General features: G+C 36.2%; 1 protein-coding gene across 9 annotated transcripts in view; it reads right to left on the bottom strand.

The window, feature by feature from the left end:
* lrba (LPS-responsive vesicle trafficking, beach and anchor containing) overlaps positions 1-21,424 on the bottom strand; it is a 300,517-nt gene that overhangs the window by 261,731 nt on the left and 17,362 nt on the right. For all 9 annotated transcript variants that reach the window (XM_030140902.1, XM_030140903.1, XM_030140920.1 and 6 more), the window contains exon 2: positions 5,491-5,722. In XM_030140902.1, the coding sequence (XP_029996762.1) occupies positions 5,491-5,722 (232 nt within the window). The remainder of the gene's footprint in view (positions 1-5,490; positions 5,723-21,424) is intronic.

Consider the following 21,424-nt stretch of genomic DNA (forward strand, 5'->3'; position numbering starts at 1 on the left):
AAAATGTCTAAAATGTGGGAGCTCTTTAAAAAGGAAAAAAAAAAACTCTGATGCATCCACTGTGGTGCAGAGGTTGTTCATCATAAGAGGATGACTTCAATGATGCAGTATTTGTAGCGGAAATACCTGGTCTGCATTAGTCCTGAGAGCAGAGCCAACACAAGGTAAGAATGTTAAAGGTAATGCTAATATGTTAGAACACATAAAGAACACTCGGAATGAATGTAGTGGTCACTAGTTATGTCATTAACTTCAGCTTTAGCAAAGGAAAATGTTGCTGCATTACTTTTATTCATGTTTTGCTGTACCTGCTGGTGAAAGGTACAGACAAAGCGCATGTTGCTTCTCATTCAGGAATACTCAAGACACACACATTTCTATACTTTTTAATATATCCTTTTACCTCTATACTTTTTGTGGTTGTTATTTCAGCTGGTTATGGAATAAAGGACAAGTTGTTGCCATTTTCAGACATGTCTTTCACATTTTCACTTTTTTTTCACCTGTGTAAATTAACCCTTAGGGGTCCACAGTCACGGCCCCATGACTGAATCACATGACATTTTCAACACGTCGTAGCATCGGAAGTTGGTCATGTAGACTACTGGGGACAACTGCATTCAAAGGTGCAGACTTGAAACACTCTCCCACGTTTTATTTGATGTTGATCGCGCAAATACAACTGGAGATATGATGGTTTGAAACTGGAGCAAACAACCGATATAGCATTATCATAGTGATATAAAGCAAGCATTATATTTCTGACCATATCTTCGTCATTTTTTGTTTTTTTCAAAATGGAAAAAAACTGGCCGAATCTGCAGATTCTAATCCACAGACTGCATTAGCATTACAAGTAAGGGTGAAGAGGACCCCCACCTGAACCGGATGCGGAAACCTGGAGGACCGGGGGTCGGGTGAGAAAACCGGAGAAAACACCTATGAAAAGATATGCTTTTATGTCAAATATTTGAGTAAAGTTTTAATTTATTTACAATTTTGATTTTATATACCTAATATTTGGAACCAATATTCACTTTTTAAGTCTTTGAAAAGGTTCGTTAAGGATCTTTGAGTTATTTATGCAATAAATTAGATAAATTTTTCAAATCGGATTTTGTATTTTTTGTCCCTTTGTGTTGATATAGTAGGTTAAAGTGAAAAAATAATAGGCAGATGAGATAGATGAAGTTGTGCTGAAAAAAAAGATACCAAACATGGGTATAGTAAACATTTCTTTACATAGTATATAAAGGCAAAATCAAAAGTACTAAAAAATGGCCAAAATAGGTTCAGACCCCTAAGGGTTAAAGAAAATAACCGATCGATTATTCAATTACAAAAATAATCAATAGCTGAAGCTCTTATTTTAATGGTATGCCGAATGCAATTATAGTGGGGGGGGGGTTCTCTCTTGTTAGAGTAGATCCAACATTAGCAAGCAAAAATATTCACTAAAGTTATTTTTTTTTCTATTATTTGTTCCTTGTTTGCCTATTTTCTACAGGGCTACATCACCTTTGCTCGACTGCACATTTCCTCTATGTAAGCCAGGGCCACTCTAGCTGGCAAAAGTTCACTGAGCCGAACACTGCAGGATTAATTTATACTGATTTGCAGATGGGCAACAGACAACACTCCAGCGAGGCTTTATAGGATGACTGTGTCCTTTTCCACAGCTACAAATGTATCACTAGTGAATGCTCGATCAAAACTTGAGATTATTCAATGTAGGAGAAGAGTGGAATGGAAAATGTGTAAATGTAGTAATAATAGTTCTGTGACTCATGATTTTGGGGTAAATCATTTTGCTTGTGCTCAACTATCTCTACGTATTAGAGCTGCACAATTTGGTGAAGAATTGGTGAAGTGCAATACAATGAGTGCAATATCATAAACAAGAATGGAATCAAAATGACATTGTTATCAGGTAGGATTTGCAGACCGCCTGAGAATTGTGAAATGGACCAGATCAAGCGGTGACATGGGGACACATCTAATGTTCAATAAGCTCTGTGCTGAAAACTAAATAACTGATCTCCATGTTTAATAAATTTATGAATAGGTCTCAGTACATACTTTCACATGACACGTTACAATTTACAGAAATAAAATTTCGGGGTAAAAATACTTAAATTACTGCTGCGTGACACAGGGACTCAAAATGAACATTTTTTTTTTCACTTTACGCAAATGTACAAAAAATGCTGTTCTCATAAGAAATTGATACTAAATGAAACACAGGGCTTTAGCTATGATGTTAAACTACAGTTGTGATCAATGTTGGATAGAAATGTTTAAATGATAAGTTTTTATGAAAACAAATATGTTGTGACACGGGGACAGCAGTTTGTACCTTTGCTCAGTAGTTATAATAAAAGACTTTAATGGAACTAAAACACTACAAATATGCAAATGAATTTTTATTGAACATACATATTACAACTGAAGTGATATATACAGCTCATAGCAAAGCATATTTTACAAATAATTTGATTGTACATAACCTTTCTATATTCTTGTACTGCTGAATAATTAGTTCCTACAGATTCACAGACTTAAAACATCACTTATAGAAGCAAGAAAAAATATTATTATTAAAGTTAATAGTGCATTTACATATTTTAGTCCTTTTTAGGTTTCATTTTATATTGATTATATCTTTGTCTTTTTTCGATAAGTGATACTGAAATTTTGTAAACAGTTCCATAACTGAGTTCTTAAACTAAAAAAAAAGAGCCTATTTGAGAAATGATAGATGAAACTTTAATTTTTGACACCAATGTTCACTTTCGCTTAACCTGGCCCTAATGCAAATTTCTAAACTCAACCAAACAAACTTAAATAAACTTAAAACTGATTTCATAAAGTTAAATAAACCACAACAGCTTTATCTATCTGAAGGTTTCTTACTCCACTTAACACACAAGTTCAAGCCCAACTCATGAAGCCCTACTTGTCATCTATTGTTATTACTGTATGTAGTGCTGTATTGTCATGATGTTGATGTATTTGCCATTGAAACCAAATTTAGCACTGCTGTCTTAACACGAAAATTACATTATATTAATTTTATGACAGTAATGTAGTTTTTTCTACCCTTATGAGACATATGTAAAGTATATGAGCTGAACAAAGAAAAACACTGAGATTTCTCTGCCTCTCTGAAGTGGCACCTTATAAGGCTGAATGGAAAACTGTCTATAACAGCAAGCAATTCTATTACTTGCAAAACTGGAATTGGGTGTTGACAATATCACATGTTTATTTGAAATGGGAAATGCCAGTGTAACTATGGTATTTTGTACTGAGTGCCAGATTATGGGTATTTTAAGTGTTAATGTTGCTAGGCTTACAAGTGTATGTGTAGAAGTGTAAAAGACGTCTTTAATCTCAATGAGCTTTTTCCTGGCGAAATAAAGGTTAAATAAAAACAAAAATAAAGTATGTACATAAAAATATTGAATCGGTCTACTTTAAACTATTCTGTTTCTTTGAAGAAGAAATAAAGTAACATGGACTGAAAATGGGTTCAGAGCAGGATGCATTTCTTTGGCCACCAGCTGACCACCACTCTGCTCTGACAAAAACAGATTAATTGATCATCTTTACTATGGGCATGCATAATGATTAGACCACACATAACCCAAATAGGTTATCAAGTTCATGCACGCACATTTTATATTAATCACACAGGCTGGCATCACAAACATTCCATTAGATTAATGGCACAACACCACACAGCCTTAAAGTACAGGGGTTGGACAAAATAATGGAAACACCTTCACCTCAAGATGATAATGCCCCAATCCATACAGCTAGAATTGTTAAAGAATGGCATGAGGAACATTCTAATGAAGTTGAGCATCTCGTATGGCCGGCACAGTCCCCAGACCTCAATATTATTGAGCATTTATGGTCAGTTTTAGAGATTCAAGTAAGACGTCGATTCCCACCGCCATCGTCTCTAAAAGAGTTGGAGGGTATTCTAACTGAAGAATGGCTTAAAATTCCTTTGGAAACATTTCACAAGTTGTATGAATCAATACCTCGGAGAATTGAGGCTGTAATTGCCGCAAAAGGTGGACCTACACCATATTAAATTATATTTTGTTGAATTTTTAAGGTGTTTCCATTATTTTGTCCAACCCCTGTACTTGTAAAGCAGGAATTTAGCACATATTAAAAATGCTGAACAGCAATTTCTAAAGCTACACAGTAAAAAAACAGTCTGCCAATTTAACTTTTAGAGCTGAATTTAACTCTGTTTCAGATAACATTTGGTCCCACTCAAAATTTGAGTAAAATTTACTCTATGGTCAGTGTCAAATTTTCAGAGTTAATTCTACTCAATTCAGTGTCAAAATTAACAATGAAATGTGTAAAAACAGTTTTCATACTGTTAAGAGTAATATGATTACACCTTATAGAGCTATTTCTACTCCAAGTTTAGTGTAAAAATGACTCTATAATGTGTTAATATTTATTTCTCTGCAGTCTTATTTCTTCATCAGTTTGCACCCTATGCTAATATTGAAACAATGTAGAGTTGAAGGGGTTCCCAAGGTGGGGGTCGTAAGATGATTTTCAGAATTTTCTTTAGATAACTGTTTGGTTTGCATGATAGATTAAGTGTATTATTATTACACTTACAATTTGGAGGGAGAAAAATACTCCATAGGTTTCAATCACCCCAGGAAATGCTTTTACTTTGATAGACCAAAGTTATCCCGTCAGCAATACACTTCTAGCTTCACAGCAACAATCAGGTTCAGCATTGTTCTGCCTACAGGTTTAACTGCTGGTGTCACATTATTTAAAAAAAAACATAAAAAGGCCAATAAACATTGTAAAACAGACATATTAACCTAATTAAACATTAACACAAAACCCCCGTTGAACCCCTGCACATGATAGAACACAATGAGTAAAATGCCCAGTACCCACAATGCAATGCAGCAGACTGGCACTAATCGTCACTCTGTAGAGTCGAATTTTACACTACATCTGTGCAGAACTTCATACTGACTTTTAACTCTATTGTTAGATCTGGTTTACTCTCCATAGAGCTAAAAATACTCTACCTAAATTGCTGTTAAATTTCTGATATTGAAGGAAAATGGTCACTACAAGGACGAAGAAACTTGGTTCCACGATTCAAGGCTTTTTTATTTTGGAACTCGTTTGCCTTATGGGCTGGTGAAGTGCATCTACAAAAACTGGAATAACATTTGTTTTTTTTTGTTATTACCAATGTCAACATGCTGGTGAATTTACATGTTCACTCCAAATAAAGATACAATAAAAAAAAAAATACTCTATCTAGGTTAAAATAGCTTGACTCAGATATATTGACAATGCATTTTTACTGTGTACACAAAGGACAATGTTTAAAAAATAAATAAATAAATAAAAAAAATCAACATTAATTAAATTATTGAATCAAGTTATAAGAAAGAGATTTGTTTTCACAGAGGATGTTGTCAGTACCTGCGATCATGCTGTCGGTGGTGGATATGCGCTCCAACACCTGTTTGATGAGCCCTACGTCGGTGCAGGCCTGCAGGTTGCGGACGCTTTTCTTGAGGATAGCAGTGAAAATGCTCCAAACCTCAGCCTGACAGGTGGGCTCACACTGGTCCAACAGCTCCACCATGCACACAATGCTCTCAGGTTCCTGGATGATGAAGTTCATCTCCAGGTCGAACTGACCACCGACCAGCTGGAGAAACGAAGACAGATAGAGGGGTGAGGCGAGATTCAGCATCAGACACCAGAAAACTATTGTAAGCCTTTTCTCCCCGACAGAAAAACACCACCAAGAACTTAAGGTAGGGCTGTCACAATAATAGAAATTATAGCTGATATTTTGTTGTTAAATTTTATTATTAGACTTTGGAAGTTTCAAATGGTATTTTCTACCACAATCTGCAAATGTCAAACATAACACTAGTTTCAATCCCATGACATTTCAGAGGAAATAATTAAACTTTTTAGGTCATTATATTGTATTTACTAGATTTCAAATAAAGGTTCTCACACATAAAATGTTTGTAAGAGCAAATGAAAGTGTGAATGGCTTTTTTTAGTATTTAATATGTTGGTACAAGCAGAGATGAATCACTAGAAATGAATTAAAAACTGTTTTGAAGGCATAAATGGGAGACTGAGGCAAGTACAAACTTAAGTGAAGAGAATTGGCTGAACATGTAAAAGCATAGCAACAACTTCGAGCTCTGATTTATGGAGAGAATTTACTTGGAAAAATATCACAAGTTCTTTATTAGCACTAAGATAAAAGAAGTCCAAAGTAAAAACGCCATAGATGGTAAATGATGGAGGGGATGTGGGTACACCCCAGCAGACCACTTCCATATTTTTTGGGCATGTCCTAAAATCACCTCCTACTGGACTGACTTGATGGACAGGACTAAACTGATTATTGTGTTACAACTTGAGGAGAGTTTCAGTGTATTCTATTTGGGCAACTTACCAACCGGACTGAGGAAACAGGACAGATACCTGATGCAAATATTACTGGCTACTAGCAAGAAGGTTATAACCCGCAAATGGCTGAATAAAGAACCACCCACACTTTCGAAATGGACAGAAATAATACATAAAGTTTACGTTATGGAAAGTATAACTTTTTCTTTGAGACATTCTGAAAAATGTGAAAGATACTGAAAAACTAAACAATTCCTGAATCTGAGTTTACAATAACTGCTGGTTGCATTCCTTTTCTACTCCCAACAGCAATTCTAATTACTTGTAATGCAATTTGGATCTGGTGAACTGTGTCATCTCCAACAACATGGCCTGTTTACTAAGGATGCCCCGATCTGATCTAAAGATCGGTATCAGCTGCTAATCTGGCATTTTTTAGACGATCAGATCAGATTTAGTCACAGGGCCAATTCACTTCACTTTATTTTTTCAACCCGCGGGCTTTGGTGGAATTATTTGACCCAACCCACAAATAAACTGACATTCTTTTGACCCGCAAGTAACCCACAGATCCGCACATCACTAATGTACAGCAGGAACACACCCTCATATAATACCTGGACGAACCTGTCCATAGACATGCTACAGCAGTGGCAAACATATGGCCCGCAGGACAAAACCGGCCTGCCAAAGGTTCTGATTTGGCCCACAGTATGAATTTGGAAAATGCAAAAATTATACTCAAGTTATTAAGAATCAAAGGTGTCATAGTTGTTTTAGTTCAGGTTCCACATTCAGCCCAATTCTCAAGTAAAGTAATAGTGATCTCAAGTGAAATAATAGTATAATAACCTATAAATAATGACTCCAAATTTAAATCAAAATTTCATTGTAAAAAGTCAGTATCGGATCGGTAACAGCAAAACTAATCCTAAAAAAAAATCCAGATCAGACGCAAAAACATCCGAATCAGGACATCACTACTGTTTAACCCCCCCCCCCCCCCCCCCCCCCCCCCCCCCCCCCCTTTTTTTTTTTTCGGGTTTAGCCAATGCTGCCCCAAAAAAAGAAAGTATAAAAAAAAAAGTTTTTGAGATGATTTAGGGAATTTTCCATTGCAAAATGAAAAATGTTAATGGGTCCTACCTTTTAAATTTGCGAATTTGAAAATTTAATAACTACGTGGGTCAATGGATAGAACCTGATTATGACAGTGTCAATTCAAGCTCTGAGACCATTTTATTAAATTACAGTAAAAAATTATTCTTTTGGGATGGGAACAAATAACTGACAAAACAATTCATGCTTTTAACTGCTGAAAAAAACCCAACTCCCAGCAGTAGCATATAATTCAACATGGTAACAGCTAATGCACCAATCGCAGCCGTGTAGCCAAACAACCAATCCCAGCTGAGTGGAGGATCCCTCCAGCTGATCCATCCTAGCATCAACAGTCTACAACAACAGAAGATTATGTGGAAATGGTGATGGAAATGCGGCATTACTCTTAATGAATGGAGACGATTATCACTATTATGGAAAATAATTGTGCAAGTAATTACAATGAGGTGATTATGTAATGCATGTAAACGGCTAAAGTTCAAGGCGTACATGTGCACACATTGATATGTATAGTATTTGAACTCTCAAAAAAAGTGATTATTCATGCATCACATGTGCCGACAGCCAAATGATTTAAAGGTCAAGGGAGAAACAGAGATCTGTGTCAGTCTATCTGTCTGTCTGCTTGTCTGACAGCAGGCTACAGTGGTTACTGCTCGCTTTGAGACACTGCAATACATGCAAATTAAATTAAAAAAAATATCAAACTAGTCATGTCAGGGAAACAAACAGACATGGACTCAGACATAAACAGTAAGAAGGGCAGTTAGAGGTCTTTTGTTCCCGCAAGGAGCTGTTGGAATACTAACAGCATCTGACACAGCCTGGCAGACAGGGATCAGAGTTAAAATTAATTATCAGTTCACAGTATTCATGAGAACACAAGTTGCGCTGATATGAAGACGTTCCTAAAATCTACACTGAATGCCTGTATCTACCAGTTTGGGCTGCTTCAAAAGGTCATAGCACTGCTCTTCATTTGCATCTTTTATGTTGATCAGGACTTAAATAGATTTGGTATGGGAAGAATCTTTAAATATTTTCTTTGTAGACAATAAAACAAGAATGTGTCTGCAAACAAAAACAATTTCTTTCACGGCAGCAAGAAACATGGTTATAGCACCTAACCCTTGTATTCAGCCACAGCTGTAATCTGCAGTTAAAGCGTGTTCATTCTTATTGTGAAGGAGTGATGTCCTTTGTGTCTGGGAATATATTGTACAGGCTATAAATGTCATAATTTGTCACTTCTTAATAGTTGTGATGACATTTTTATTATTGAACCCTGCCTAATAGAAAAAGATAAGGAAAATAACAGGGGTGATGTCAAATTAATAATGTGAGAAAGGAGGTTGTGTTTAGAATCAAAGAGGAGTGACTGTACACGAAAAAAAGAGAAAAAAATGCAAGGTGGATGAGAAAACAATACGACCGGGTGCAGCGAATGGAAACCGTCCCATTAAAATGAGTGAGCTTGGATTAACTGCATGTGTGTGTATTGGGAGCAAGATGGGGACGGAAGGAAAACTGGGTAATGCTGCTGCCACAACATCTTTAAAGGCGGGATATATAGTGATGATAACACTGACACAGACCCCACCTATCGTCCCTTTAACCTTGTCTCACACACATCTATTTATTCGGTTACATCAACCGCTTTTATACCTGCATTTGTGAATGTCAAAGAAAGAAAGAAAGAAAGAAAGAAGATGGAAGAGAAACTGGAAATACATCATATTGGGAGGTGAATATTCTACTACAGTTCACAAATAATAAGAGTGTGTATTGGCAAGAATGTCATGATTGAATGTGTTACATGATGTAGGACTATATACTGTAAAAAGCGCACATTAGCATGTGGTTAAAATTTTAGCCCCCCCCAAAAAAAAAAAAAGACAAAATTTAATAGGTCACTACATTATATAGAGTTGCAGAAACAATTATTAAACCACCCTTTGTTTACTTCAATTTCTTGTTCATTTTAACACCTGGTACAACTAAAGGTACATTTGTTTGGACAAATATAGTGATAATAACAAAAACAGCTCATAAGAGTTTAATTTCAGAGCTGATATCTAGACATTTTCCATGTTTTCTTGACAGTAACCGAAATGACTTCAGTTCTTACATCAATATCTATGGCATTGTACTGCCAAAAACAGTGCTTTTAGGCACTCCATGTTTTCTTTTCTGTCTGTGTTAGTCACATGATACACACAGGAGTTAGTACTTGATTGCATAACGACTGTTTTGGATGACTTGATGGTCTAATAATTTTTTCTGCTACTGCATATCAAAAACCTGATCGATTTTACGCATGTGTGTTACTCATATTTCTAAAAAAAAAAAAAAGTAATGTCGGTTTAAGGGATTTAAACACAAGAAATATGAATGTGTATCCCTGGTTTTAGCATTTCTCTGATAACTGGCTAACAATAACAAGTAAGCTAAATGCAGTTCAGTCAGATTTCAGTGAAATTACAAAATAAGATATTTTTCAAATTAAAATATTCAGAGCTTTTGGGAAATCACTCATGGCTGCAGCCTCACTTTACCCCATCATTTAATCATTATTTGTGTGTATTATTTTCCTTACCATGTATTATCTAAATGCTTATTTATCAAATACAAAATAATTTAAATCTTTTTTTTTCCACCACTTTTAATATAAAATAAACTGGAATGCTTTTTATTTTTTAGATACAAATCAGAGGAGTTTGAATTCTGAGTTTGTACAACAATTATACCTTAAGTTGGGTGTCAGATAAACATGGAGAGAAAACTGGGTGTAGGGTTTCCCATCAAAAACATGCATGTTAGGTTAATTCTCTTGCCAGTGCCCTTAACTAAGGCACTGGGATAGATCCTGACTTGGCATTTTCTCCTGTATTTTGACTTTGTTAGTAGTTTTGTATTAAGCTTTATTTACTATCTGCCCTACTTTTTCCAAAATTCCAACACTGCTATCTTAACACAACCAAAAACCAGTCGGCAGATAAACTGCTAAATATCAATGCTGCATTATTACAAATCGATGTTGGATTACAAGACATAATATAAAGATGGTCAAGTTTAATGATTTTTTTTAAAATACTCCCCAAATCAATAGCTAAAACAATGGATATTACTATGAGGATACAAGGAGGGCTGTTTGACCAGGATATACACAAGGCGATGAAGTGCTTTGAAGGAGGCACTTGTATAGTGATCGTGCATCAAGCTTTGAAAGTGCTCATTTGAAGGCAATGTACAAGATGCATCCCAATAGCCAAAAAGAGAAAGGACAGTCACTGACAAGTCATATCAAAAGCCAATATAAAACCGTCCTATTCTGTATCAGCTTTTAATTCATGACTATATGTGACAACACATAGGTTCATTGCAAGAATTGTTGACATCTTTATGTGATTTTCAGCATAAAGTGACCATATATACTGAACTGACTACCTGGTCAATTCCACTAAATCAGAGATACACATGTCACAGTGCTCACCTTGATTATTGACAGTAATTACGACTCCACTTTCATGTCTCCTTCCCGTTGCTGTCTCTTACTAATTCATTGATAAATCACACTGGTTTCAACAGAACAACTTGTATTAACTTGGAGGATGGCTCCGATTGCAGCCAGGTCTGCCATTAATGGCTGTAGGGTGCCACTTTGACACAGTAACAGATGATTTATGAGCCTGACACTATAAGAAAGTCAGTCATCCATCAGCGTCAGTTAACCAAGGAGATGGAAAACAAATATGTGGATGGAGACAGAGTACCACGGTGCAGTGACACAAACATCGAGTACATGCTTTAGGACAACAGCGCTTATTTTAGCCCTCATTTGTCCCTACATCTGAAACATGTCAGGATTGAGCAATTAGCTCACAACAGATTATTTTATGATGTGAAGTACTGTATATCTGCTTGAGAACCACTTGAGGCCATCCTAATTCAGTCAATGTCCACATGATTAAATTGTGTCAACAGGCGAAAATTACTTAGTAGCCAGTTGTGTTGGCATTTCATTCATTCTAAATATAATAATTTTTGAAATTTTGACTAGCATTTGTCAACATCGATATAATATAATTAACGCAATGTAATTTACAAAAAATAATTTTGAGGGGGGGTGAAAATACAAACTTTTCATGCAATTACAATCTAGGCTAATCATATTATGAAACCAGGAGACCATCAGAAATCATTTTCAGTCAACACATAGGACTGGAATTATTACAGTAAGTATGGACTATAAAGATTAAACATTAGCTCCCTAGAAATGTACTGAATGTTCAACTAACTTCAGAGTCTAAGAATAATTAAGAGCTGATCATGGTTCAGTACATTTGCTTTGGGTATGAAAGAAAATTCAAGGCTTTATTAAAACGTACTGAATCTTTGGTACATTTCCACCAACTATCATCTGATTCTGAGAGCTTTTACAAAGGAGAAAGTGAAGTTGATAACCAAATGTCACAAAGAACAATCAACTATTTGCATTTTTCTGTTTACTTTGGGCTGACAAGCCTAGCAATTTATTTATACACATATAGCATATCTAAAAAAGACAAAGAGCCTTTTTTGCCTTTTAGCCTGTGTAAAAAAAATCTGCACAGGGCAGATTTGACATATACATATGTAATAAAAGGTATATAATAGGCATACACATATAGAAGCTGTATACAAAGAAATTGTTGACAATAACAGGTATCAATAGAAGTTTAGTGTCTCAAACAATATGGGGTAAAATATCACATTTATCTGAATTTCATCAGCTTTTTTTCCCCCACACCAGTGGAGCAAGACTATCATGAATAAGCAAAATAATTATGGCAAGCTCACTGCAATTACGTAATAACTGTGACAAGTCTAACCGTACTACCAGAAAAACAGAAAGTATTTGGTAGTGTTATTGGGCAACAAAATAAGAGCTCAGAATTCTCTCTGAATAATGTGCCCATTAATCAACTCTGAAACTTTAAAGTTTGGCATAAAATGAAAACCAAAGGGTAACATCTTGAATTTCTGCAGGCACATTTAATGTGTGTATTGGTGCATGGCAAAAAGGTTTACTTCAGTGTAATTCCTTAAATTGTTGAGCTCCATCATTTCCATTGTTCTATTCTGGGAGCAGGTGTGACAGGTTGCCAGCTCCAGCCTCTGCTAACAGCTGAGGAGGGCTGTGCACCTCCAGCTGCCGTAAAGCCGGTGCCTTTATGGCAGCTCGACACCAGATCCCTGGCTCGGTAAGTTAGCCTGGTTGTCCTCCCCTGAGGCCTGCCTGAATTAATCATGGCTGAGCAGCCAAGCAGCCACTGGGCCATAACACAGAGCACAAACAGGCTTCTATGGTCTCCATGGAGAACAACATAGAGGGGCAGCAAAGATGACTATGAAGCCACAAACCTGAATATCATTTACCTCAGCTACACCTGCATTCTAGTTTACATGATGCTAAGAGTAACCTTGAAATTCTAGTGCTGCCACTAACGTCTAATTTTGTAATGATTAATCTTTCAACTATTTTTCAATTAGTCGACTAATCTAAACGACTAATTAAACAAAAAAAATCAAGTGTTTGTTATTTTGTGTCTATTTTATTTTGAATACAACTCAAGAGCCAAACTATAAAATGTCACCTGTACCATGGTAAATGTAAACAATATAAAAACATTTACATTTTCCACATTCCTCTGTTTACAGGAAGCAGTGGATCTATCCCATAACCCAAGATTTTGACAAATATCAGGGGGTTTTACAGAGTAATGGCTGAATGATGAAATTGTTGATTGATTGTGACTCAATTATTAATCAAATCATTCAGATGCAAATCCACTACTTATTAAAGAAGCATTATGGCAGCTTTAAAAACCATAATATTTTGGCTTCACTTCTATAAAGGCATGAAACAACATTTTTTTCTCTTGATCTGGACAGAGACCTGAGGGTGATCTTTACCCTGATTTACATGTCTTTCAGGTTTGAATGATTAAGCTAATTAATCATTTACTATTTAATGCTATTCATTTAAGTCCAGCTCTGGTCTCCTCTGTGCACACACTATAATTCTAATAGCAAGGAATCTAGCTTCTTCACATAGAGAGAGGCAGGATTTTCCTCACAACATCTGTGTATACCACTGTTCATCACAGTGTTCTTCTGTATGCTGTGACCATGAGCATTGACCTTTACTTTCTTAGATGTTACCCTGAGGTTGGTTGTGACCTCCATGACTATTCCGCCTTGCTTACATTGCGTAATTTGTTAACAACTACTCCTGCTGAGAGCAACTATTAAGGATGCAACGGTACAGGTTATCCACAGTTCAGTATGTACCGCGGTTCTTGAGTCATGGGAGCCGCTCTTAATTACCATACTGGCCGAATACCACGAAGAAGAGGAAAGTTTTTTGACAAGAAGAAAGTCAATAACAAACATGGCGATGACAGAGGAGGTTTTACTAATGTGGATATTAATGTTAATATTAAGAAGGGTAGCTGTCATAAATATGTCAGTAGTTCGTCTCACTCACACAGCCGCTCTTTGAAAAGTTCCGCTAGTCTGTCTGGGTACGGATCCGCAAGCTCCCGGAAAACTGACAGAATTACGTATGTAATGTACGTAGGGGACAGACAGAACTCTCTGTCCGTATCTGCGTCTTTAACGTAGAGCAGTGGTTCCCAACCTTTTTTGGCTTGTGACCCCATTTTAAGATCACAAATTTCTGGCGACCCCAGACATTCAAAACGGAGACTTTTTTTGCTGAAATTAATTTCTTTTTGATCATGTAATAGTGTGCTATACTATGTTGCCAATAAACGTTAATTTTAGACAACATTTAGTCTATATAATGTATATTATTATGGATGGAGGCAGAAAAGCCAGGTGTAGATTACTGCACAAAGTGAGAATTTTATTTTCCTTGGTCAGGATATGTACAGTCAGCCCAGCTTGTATTTACAAGGCTGACAATTAATACTGAACAAATAACAACTCAAACTATGAATTATGAAAGAGCTGCAGCATCTGAAACTGACCACAATGAACATTTGAAAGATAAACAGTACCACAGTGCTTCAGTTTCAGCTTCACAGTTTGTCATGTCTTCTATGTATTGTGATTGTCTCTCAACTCACCAAATATTTTTTATTAGTAGGTTTTTTTTTTGTTTGTTTTTTTGGTCAATTACTAGAAATTTCAGGCGACTCCATTTGAATTTCAGGTGACCCCATGTGGGGTCCCAACCCCAACGTTGAAAAACACTGACGTAGAGCATAAATGAGCCCTTATTTGGAACTGGATCCGAGTTCCGTTTAAGTCAAATGGGCTGTGTGCACCCATCCGGCTCCACATCCGGCTCCAACCAATGACAGTACAATTCCGTAAGTCAGTCATCTTGCATATCCCTAATATAAACACGAGTTATCTGGAAATGTCATTTGAAAATGACAAATGAGCTGTACCGCGATACAAGCTTGTATTGAACCACCAGGGGTGTACCAAACGGTGCGACGTGTACCATTGCACCCCAAGTAACTACAATTCTGAAACATCTCCATACTAATCCACTATAATACATTTTCTTATGTAATCTTTTCAGGTCTGATAAACATCATCTCTAAGGTTTCCAATTAATTTTACCATGACACACTTCCACAAATCAGTGTTGTGAAGATCAGAATTGATGTGAAGTCCCAGATTTCTTGTCTATAAATAAGGCCTCCAAGACTCACTTTGACCATCATCCCATATCCCCTTAAAGTGAATTGAGAATCACAGAGGTTCACATACATGTTTATGCAGGAAAGGAAAATTCTTAAGGGCTCACAAAATTCATGGACCACGGTAAAGCATTAGAGGCAGCAGAGGTTGAAGATCAGAGAAAACAGACAATTGTACCACCAGGGAGGAAATTACCCAGCTAAAAGTAATGGGCAGAAACACTAATGCTGCCAAGCCACGGCTCCTGAGTGGTGAGCCCCTGTGTCCATTGTACATGTCTATATTGATGTCTGTCCATCAGTCCTGTCCCTGATGAAACTGTAATTAATTCCATGGGTGAAATCATTTGAATATAAAGCTATTTGCCAGAATGACACAACTGCCCAGACAGACAACAGAAGAATGGCTGTGACAAATCTGCACTCATGTCAAGCGTTGTTGCATGTCTGGAGTCTGTCAGGCGCTTCAAATCAGCCTTTTAATTATCCCGAACTACCATCATACAGTACATCTTTCAGTCGATGCCATCTGTCATTCTGGGCATGTTAACCATGAGCCAAAAATGAAATGCCTGAATATTTAGATGTTGTGATTACACTGTACCTGCAGGAATACTTCTTCACCATGATATTTAAATGGCAAAGAACATAATTATGGTGATTTTGAGGAAAAGGTTAACGTGCACTCTACAGTATGAAGCCCAACATTTCAATGGTATTAAATCCATTTGCGGACAATGAAATACAAATGGACTGTCAAGAGTGATCGTAATTTCATCGTACACCACTGACCTACTTTTTCAACAGCTCTTTTAACTGGATCTCTAGCTTGTCAAGCCATAAACACTTATCCCTCATGAGAGTCCCCCTCCACAGCTCAAAAAAGGAACATCCAGGGCTGTGACTGATTACATGATTCGTGATATGACAGCAACTTATAATCAAGTGCTCATCATTACCAATGAACACTCCCACATACTGATGTGACATGTCGAAATGGTTTCAGCCAAAGGGGAGGTCAACCAAATAATCTGTCCAAACCATGGAGTGCATACACTGATATTTGGGAATGAGCTCTCTGATGCAGCAGATCATAGGGAATACAGAGGTGAGACCATGAGAGGGTTTAAACTGTATGTACTTCTTTTTAATTCAAACTATCATACACTGTCAGGTAGGGCTGCAAGAGTTTGGCCAAAAAAAAAACTTCCTGATTTTTTTCCTCTAAAAACTCAATTTTTGATTTTGATTTTTGGGTAAAACTACAAAAGACAAAATGAAGATAATTTTGTGTCTTTATTATTCAAGCAAAGGAAAAAAAGAGGCAAACAAAAAATACAGTTTGGAAACAAAAAAATCTAAATTTGAAACAAATGAAGGTTTCAAATTTTTTATCTTAAAAAAAATCGATTGTGTTCTTATTTTCTTTCATTTGAAATTTGAAACCTCTGCTTGCAGGCCAAAATGTTTAGTCATTTTAAAAGTTTTGTTTGCTAGTCCAAAGGTTTTGCACCTCTAAATCTTTTGCAAAGCAAAAAGTTTTGCTTGCAAGTTCAACTGAATGTGATGGGTGGGATCTACACGAGCAGAAGGGGTGGATTTCTACTGGTAGCTTGCTTTGGATTGACAGTGTTGCTGGTCCCTGATTCTCCCACCCACTTGAGCCCAGTGGGAACGATGATGAGAACATAGTGGGAGCTGGGCTCACGTGGAGCCCTGACATGAGCAAGATAAATTCAATTTGACGATTACCCTTTTTTAAAAATCGTCGTAATTAAAAAAATCCAATTTCAATTTTAAATCGATTAATCATGCAGCCCTACTATCAGCGTATTTTCTGGCTCAAAGCGAGGTAGAGGTGGCAGCGTGTGATGTGTATTGTTCCCTAAACTGGCTCAAGCTGTTGACAAGCAGCATATTTTAGTTCTAAGAATCATAAGACTGAAGAAAATAAGGATAAGCATGTTAACGGGGTCATATTTTGTTAAACCCACTTTTATTAGTCTTTGGTACATTTATTTGTGTATTTGGACCTTAATAGTTCATAAAATTTGAGTTTGAACCCTCCAGGTGCCCAATGCTATCCAAAAATTGAGTGGATTTCTACAACCTGCTACAATTCCTTCTTAATTTGTTACACGTTATAACTAGTTACGTCACGACATTTGCACATATAAGGTCAAGACTTCCAACAAACATTTCTCAGAGTACACTATAATTGTTTGTCGTCAGCAGCGGTTGTAGTTCATAGTGAAAATATGTCCAAACTTCGAGCCGATTACCTAAAATGTTCAGTTGTTGGTTGTATTAAGGAACACAAGTGGCTGAACAGGAGAGAAAGCACGGTCAACAACCTGGAGGGGGCGGGGCATAATGTGGTTCATGTGCATTTAAAGGGCCAGTGCTCAAAACCATCTTTCTGGTGTCATTACTCAGAAATATTGTTGAAGATGGACCTGTGGAGTTTAATTAATGAAGAATTCAGACCCAAGCATAGCATTTACACTTTATGTAGACCACAGCACTTGAAAAAAATCAAAATCTTACCAAGTGTATTTTTCTCATTTCTAGTCAAAATATCTCATCACACTTAAAATAAGACAGAATCACCTAAAGAGTAACTTTTCATTGAGATATAAGAACTTATTTTTAGATAATAGATCTTGAAGATTTTATTTCAAAAATCTTACTAAAATAATTTTCACTTGCTCCATCGGCAGATTTTTTTTTTTGGTTAATTCAAGATTTTTTTGCTCAGTTCAAGCAAAAAAATCTGCCAGTGGAACAAGTGAAAATTATCTCGGTAAGATTTTTTTAAATAAGATTTTCAAGATCTATAGTCTAAAAATGAATTCTTCTATCTCACTGAAAAGTTACTCTTTAGTTGATTGTCTTATTTGAAGTGCGATGAGATATTTTGACTGGAAATGAGAAAAATACACTTGGTAAAATTTTGATTTTTGCAGTGAGGGAAATGTTTTAAAATGCATAATTCCATTTAAAAAAGCAAAATATTACTCTTTTGAAACAGAAGAAAATGCTTTGGCACCTTAACAAAGCAACAACTTTAAAGCCTCCTTTCCATACCAAACTTCAGTTAACCGACACCACATCAGCATACTGCCACTACTTCAGTTCAATAACAATGCAATTGACAGAAACGCAACACTTGTCAGACAACAATCAGCCTCCTCATGGTGGCCTCCTCACAATTATTTCCATGGGTGGAACCCTGAGTAGTACAATAACAGTGCAAGACAAGTGTGCAATGACTGAAGGAGGCCAAAACTCACTTTGAATAAACACACTAGACTGGAAAAATCAAATCAAATCAAATTACAGCGCGTCAATAAGACTAGCAACAAGTGGCTTTACATATTCAAAAATTCACGGGAAGGAATGCTTCTAGGACCAAAAAAAGCATTTGTTCGAGGTGCTCTTTGGAAAAAGGGATTCATAAAGTCGATGACAAACTGGAAAAAACCTCTAAGGCACTCTCTTCAAACATTAAAATGCCTTTATTACCATGGCATGGTTATATCTAGAACTTAAAAAACACTTCTACACGTTTCGGCTTCAAGCCTTCATCAGGAAGTCAAACAAGAGCCTGGAAAACTGTAGGTTCCTGTATAGTAGGATCTGATCAATAGGAACTTGCCAACCGGGCATACAGATAATGGCTTTACATTTTTGTATTTTGTATTTATTTATTTATTTATTTATTTACACTTCAGTGTGTATTGGCATTAGTTACAAAGAACAAGATGCTTGCACCAGATTTAGCAGAAAAGCTAATTTCCATCTGTTGTCCTAGACAAACGACTAACACAACAAACATCACTTAGATTACAAAGTCATAATACACTGGAAGAAAACCGTTAAACATGACAGATGTAGAAAAGTCTGCTCAGATTGAACGGCTTCATCCAAATACACAAAATACATACAATACATTCTAAAAAATACACTAACTTTCCTAGAGCAAGAATAAGATATAAAAGACAGAACAAGAAGAAGAGAAAGAGGAGAAGAAAAAAAAGGAGCAAGAAGAATATTTTTTTTTTTTTTAAATAGATAAATAAGCTAATTGTGCAACTGTAAACCAGACATAGAAAAAAGTACAAGTAAAAACTATTGGGTTAAAATCTTCAATAGAATTAACCAAGACAGTTTATACAATACATGTGTGCAGAGATTAGTACAGTACTTGATTTGTTTGACCAGACTGGAGTCTTTGCCATAGACACTAGAATGCATATTAGTGTTGGCAGTGCTGGTTATCTAGGAGCCATTTTTGACCAGACAATATTGATATTGACCAGACAAGTTCGGAGAATCAAACTGAATGTCATTAGCTATCGGCATAAAAGGAATCAGCAGTGTTAGGGAAGTAAAGTTATGTAGTTATCATTATTTGGCCAAAAAATATGACTTGGGCAATTATGCTATGAGGCTAACAATATATGTTTTTGCATATTTTATGATTTCATTCATCTGCAGAGCAAGGGCTCACCTGAAACATGAACAGACAGAGAATAAAATAACAACATCATCTGGAGCAGAAAAGAAACTTTCTAGAGTACTCAGCCTCTTCTCTAGGAGGGTATGAGGGCGTGTCCTTACATGACAGAGGGTCAGAGGTTATAGTGATGTGGGTGTGTTATGATGACAGTACTACTCTTAAGTAGACACACGTGTCGGCTGTGGTTTAAGCAAAGAGGAGTGTTATTACTGCAGTGGCACAAATGTATGCTTCTCCTACTGATACTGAAACAACAAAACCATTGAACTACTCATTGCATTAAAGTTTGCTAATGATTTTACCATCCTGGAACACCAGTTATTTTATCTTGTCTTATTAAAAATATTCACAAACCACTGAGCCAAAATCAATGCTATATTTCTCTAATGACAAATCTGCATGAGTGACCATGGTTTAATCACCACCACTCACAAACAATTTCAGCTGACTCACTCATTTCATAAAAAAAAAAAAAAACAAAAAAACGATTTCTTATTCCAATTCTATCCACTAAGCATTTCATAAGATGTCTTAACAAATGGAAATTTTTCCGCTTGGACTGTTACATTTTTGGTCATTATTGCTACTTTGCTGATAATTATACGACGCATTATTTACAGAGTGTCTGCTATTTTCAGTGCCACATCATCCTTCCACAGTGAGACAGAAAAGAGGACGACAGAGAAAGATATTTTAATACCTCGGTTTCCAAGAATATCTTCAGAAGGGCAACCTGCCAAGATTTTGTTTTAACCAATGTCTGCTAGTCATTTAAACACTACTTTAATTGTGTTTGAGCCTGAGCGCTAATCTCATCAACAAATACCTTCCTTTGCTGTATTTGTTGATTTTAATGGGAACATAGATGATGACAGTACATAGTCAACACAAAGAGTCAGAACTTGCCTTTGCATTGTCTAGTTCTGCAGTTTGGTTTGCAAATTAATAAAAACTCTTATGTAATTAGTTCATTCATAACTAAACATGAGCCAGGGAATGCAGGGAAATACAAGCTGAATCAGTGTCCTGCACTGAAATGTAACATATAGTGGAAATGCTGAATATTAGAATGATATCCACAAAGATATTCCATACGCAAAGAAAAGGAGCATACTGATCAATGCATCCTGTTTTTTGCCTTTCAACATACAATGCTTTCTTCCAAGTAGAACTGTAATAAAAAATAAAAAAAAAACCTATGAAGCTTTAGGGGTTTAACTGTACAGAATTTTTTTTCCACACCCCACAGTAGGAATTAGTCTGGAAGGAAGATAAGATTAGTGGCTAAAGACAACAATAGTCAAAGGAATATCTGTATTAATGTCTACCGCAATCATCATCATCATCCCTGTGTACAGAAGTGATGAGGTTAGCAAAGAATAATTAGGAAACCGATTCTTTGACACTGTCACATCTTTTTAAGTTGCCTAAAAAAGGTGTCATCACATGTGGTTTAGCAAACAAACACAAACACCAGCACATGAAGAGAAAAAAAAATACATTTTCACTCTGTTCAGCATTAAGCAAATTAAAAGTAAGGCATTTGAGAAGCAGCTAGGCTATATAGCAGACTTCCAAAGCACCCTCTCCCTGGCAGTGTCCAAGAGTTTACAGG

The sequence above is a fragment of the Sphaeramia orbicularis genome, chromosome 1, assembly GCF_902148855.1.
Source record: "Sphaeramia orbicularis chromosome 1, fSphaOr1.1, whole genome shotgun sequence".
Taxonomy (NCBI): Eukaryota; Metazoa; Chordata; class Actinopteri; order Kurtiformes; family Apogonidae; genus Sphaeramia; species Sphaeramia orbicularis.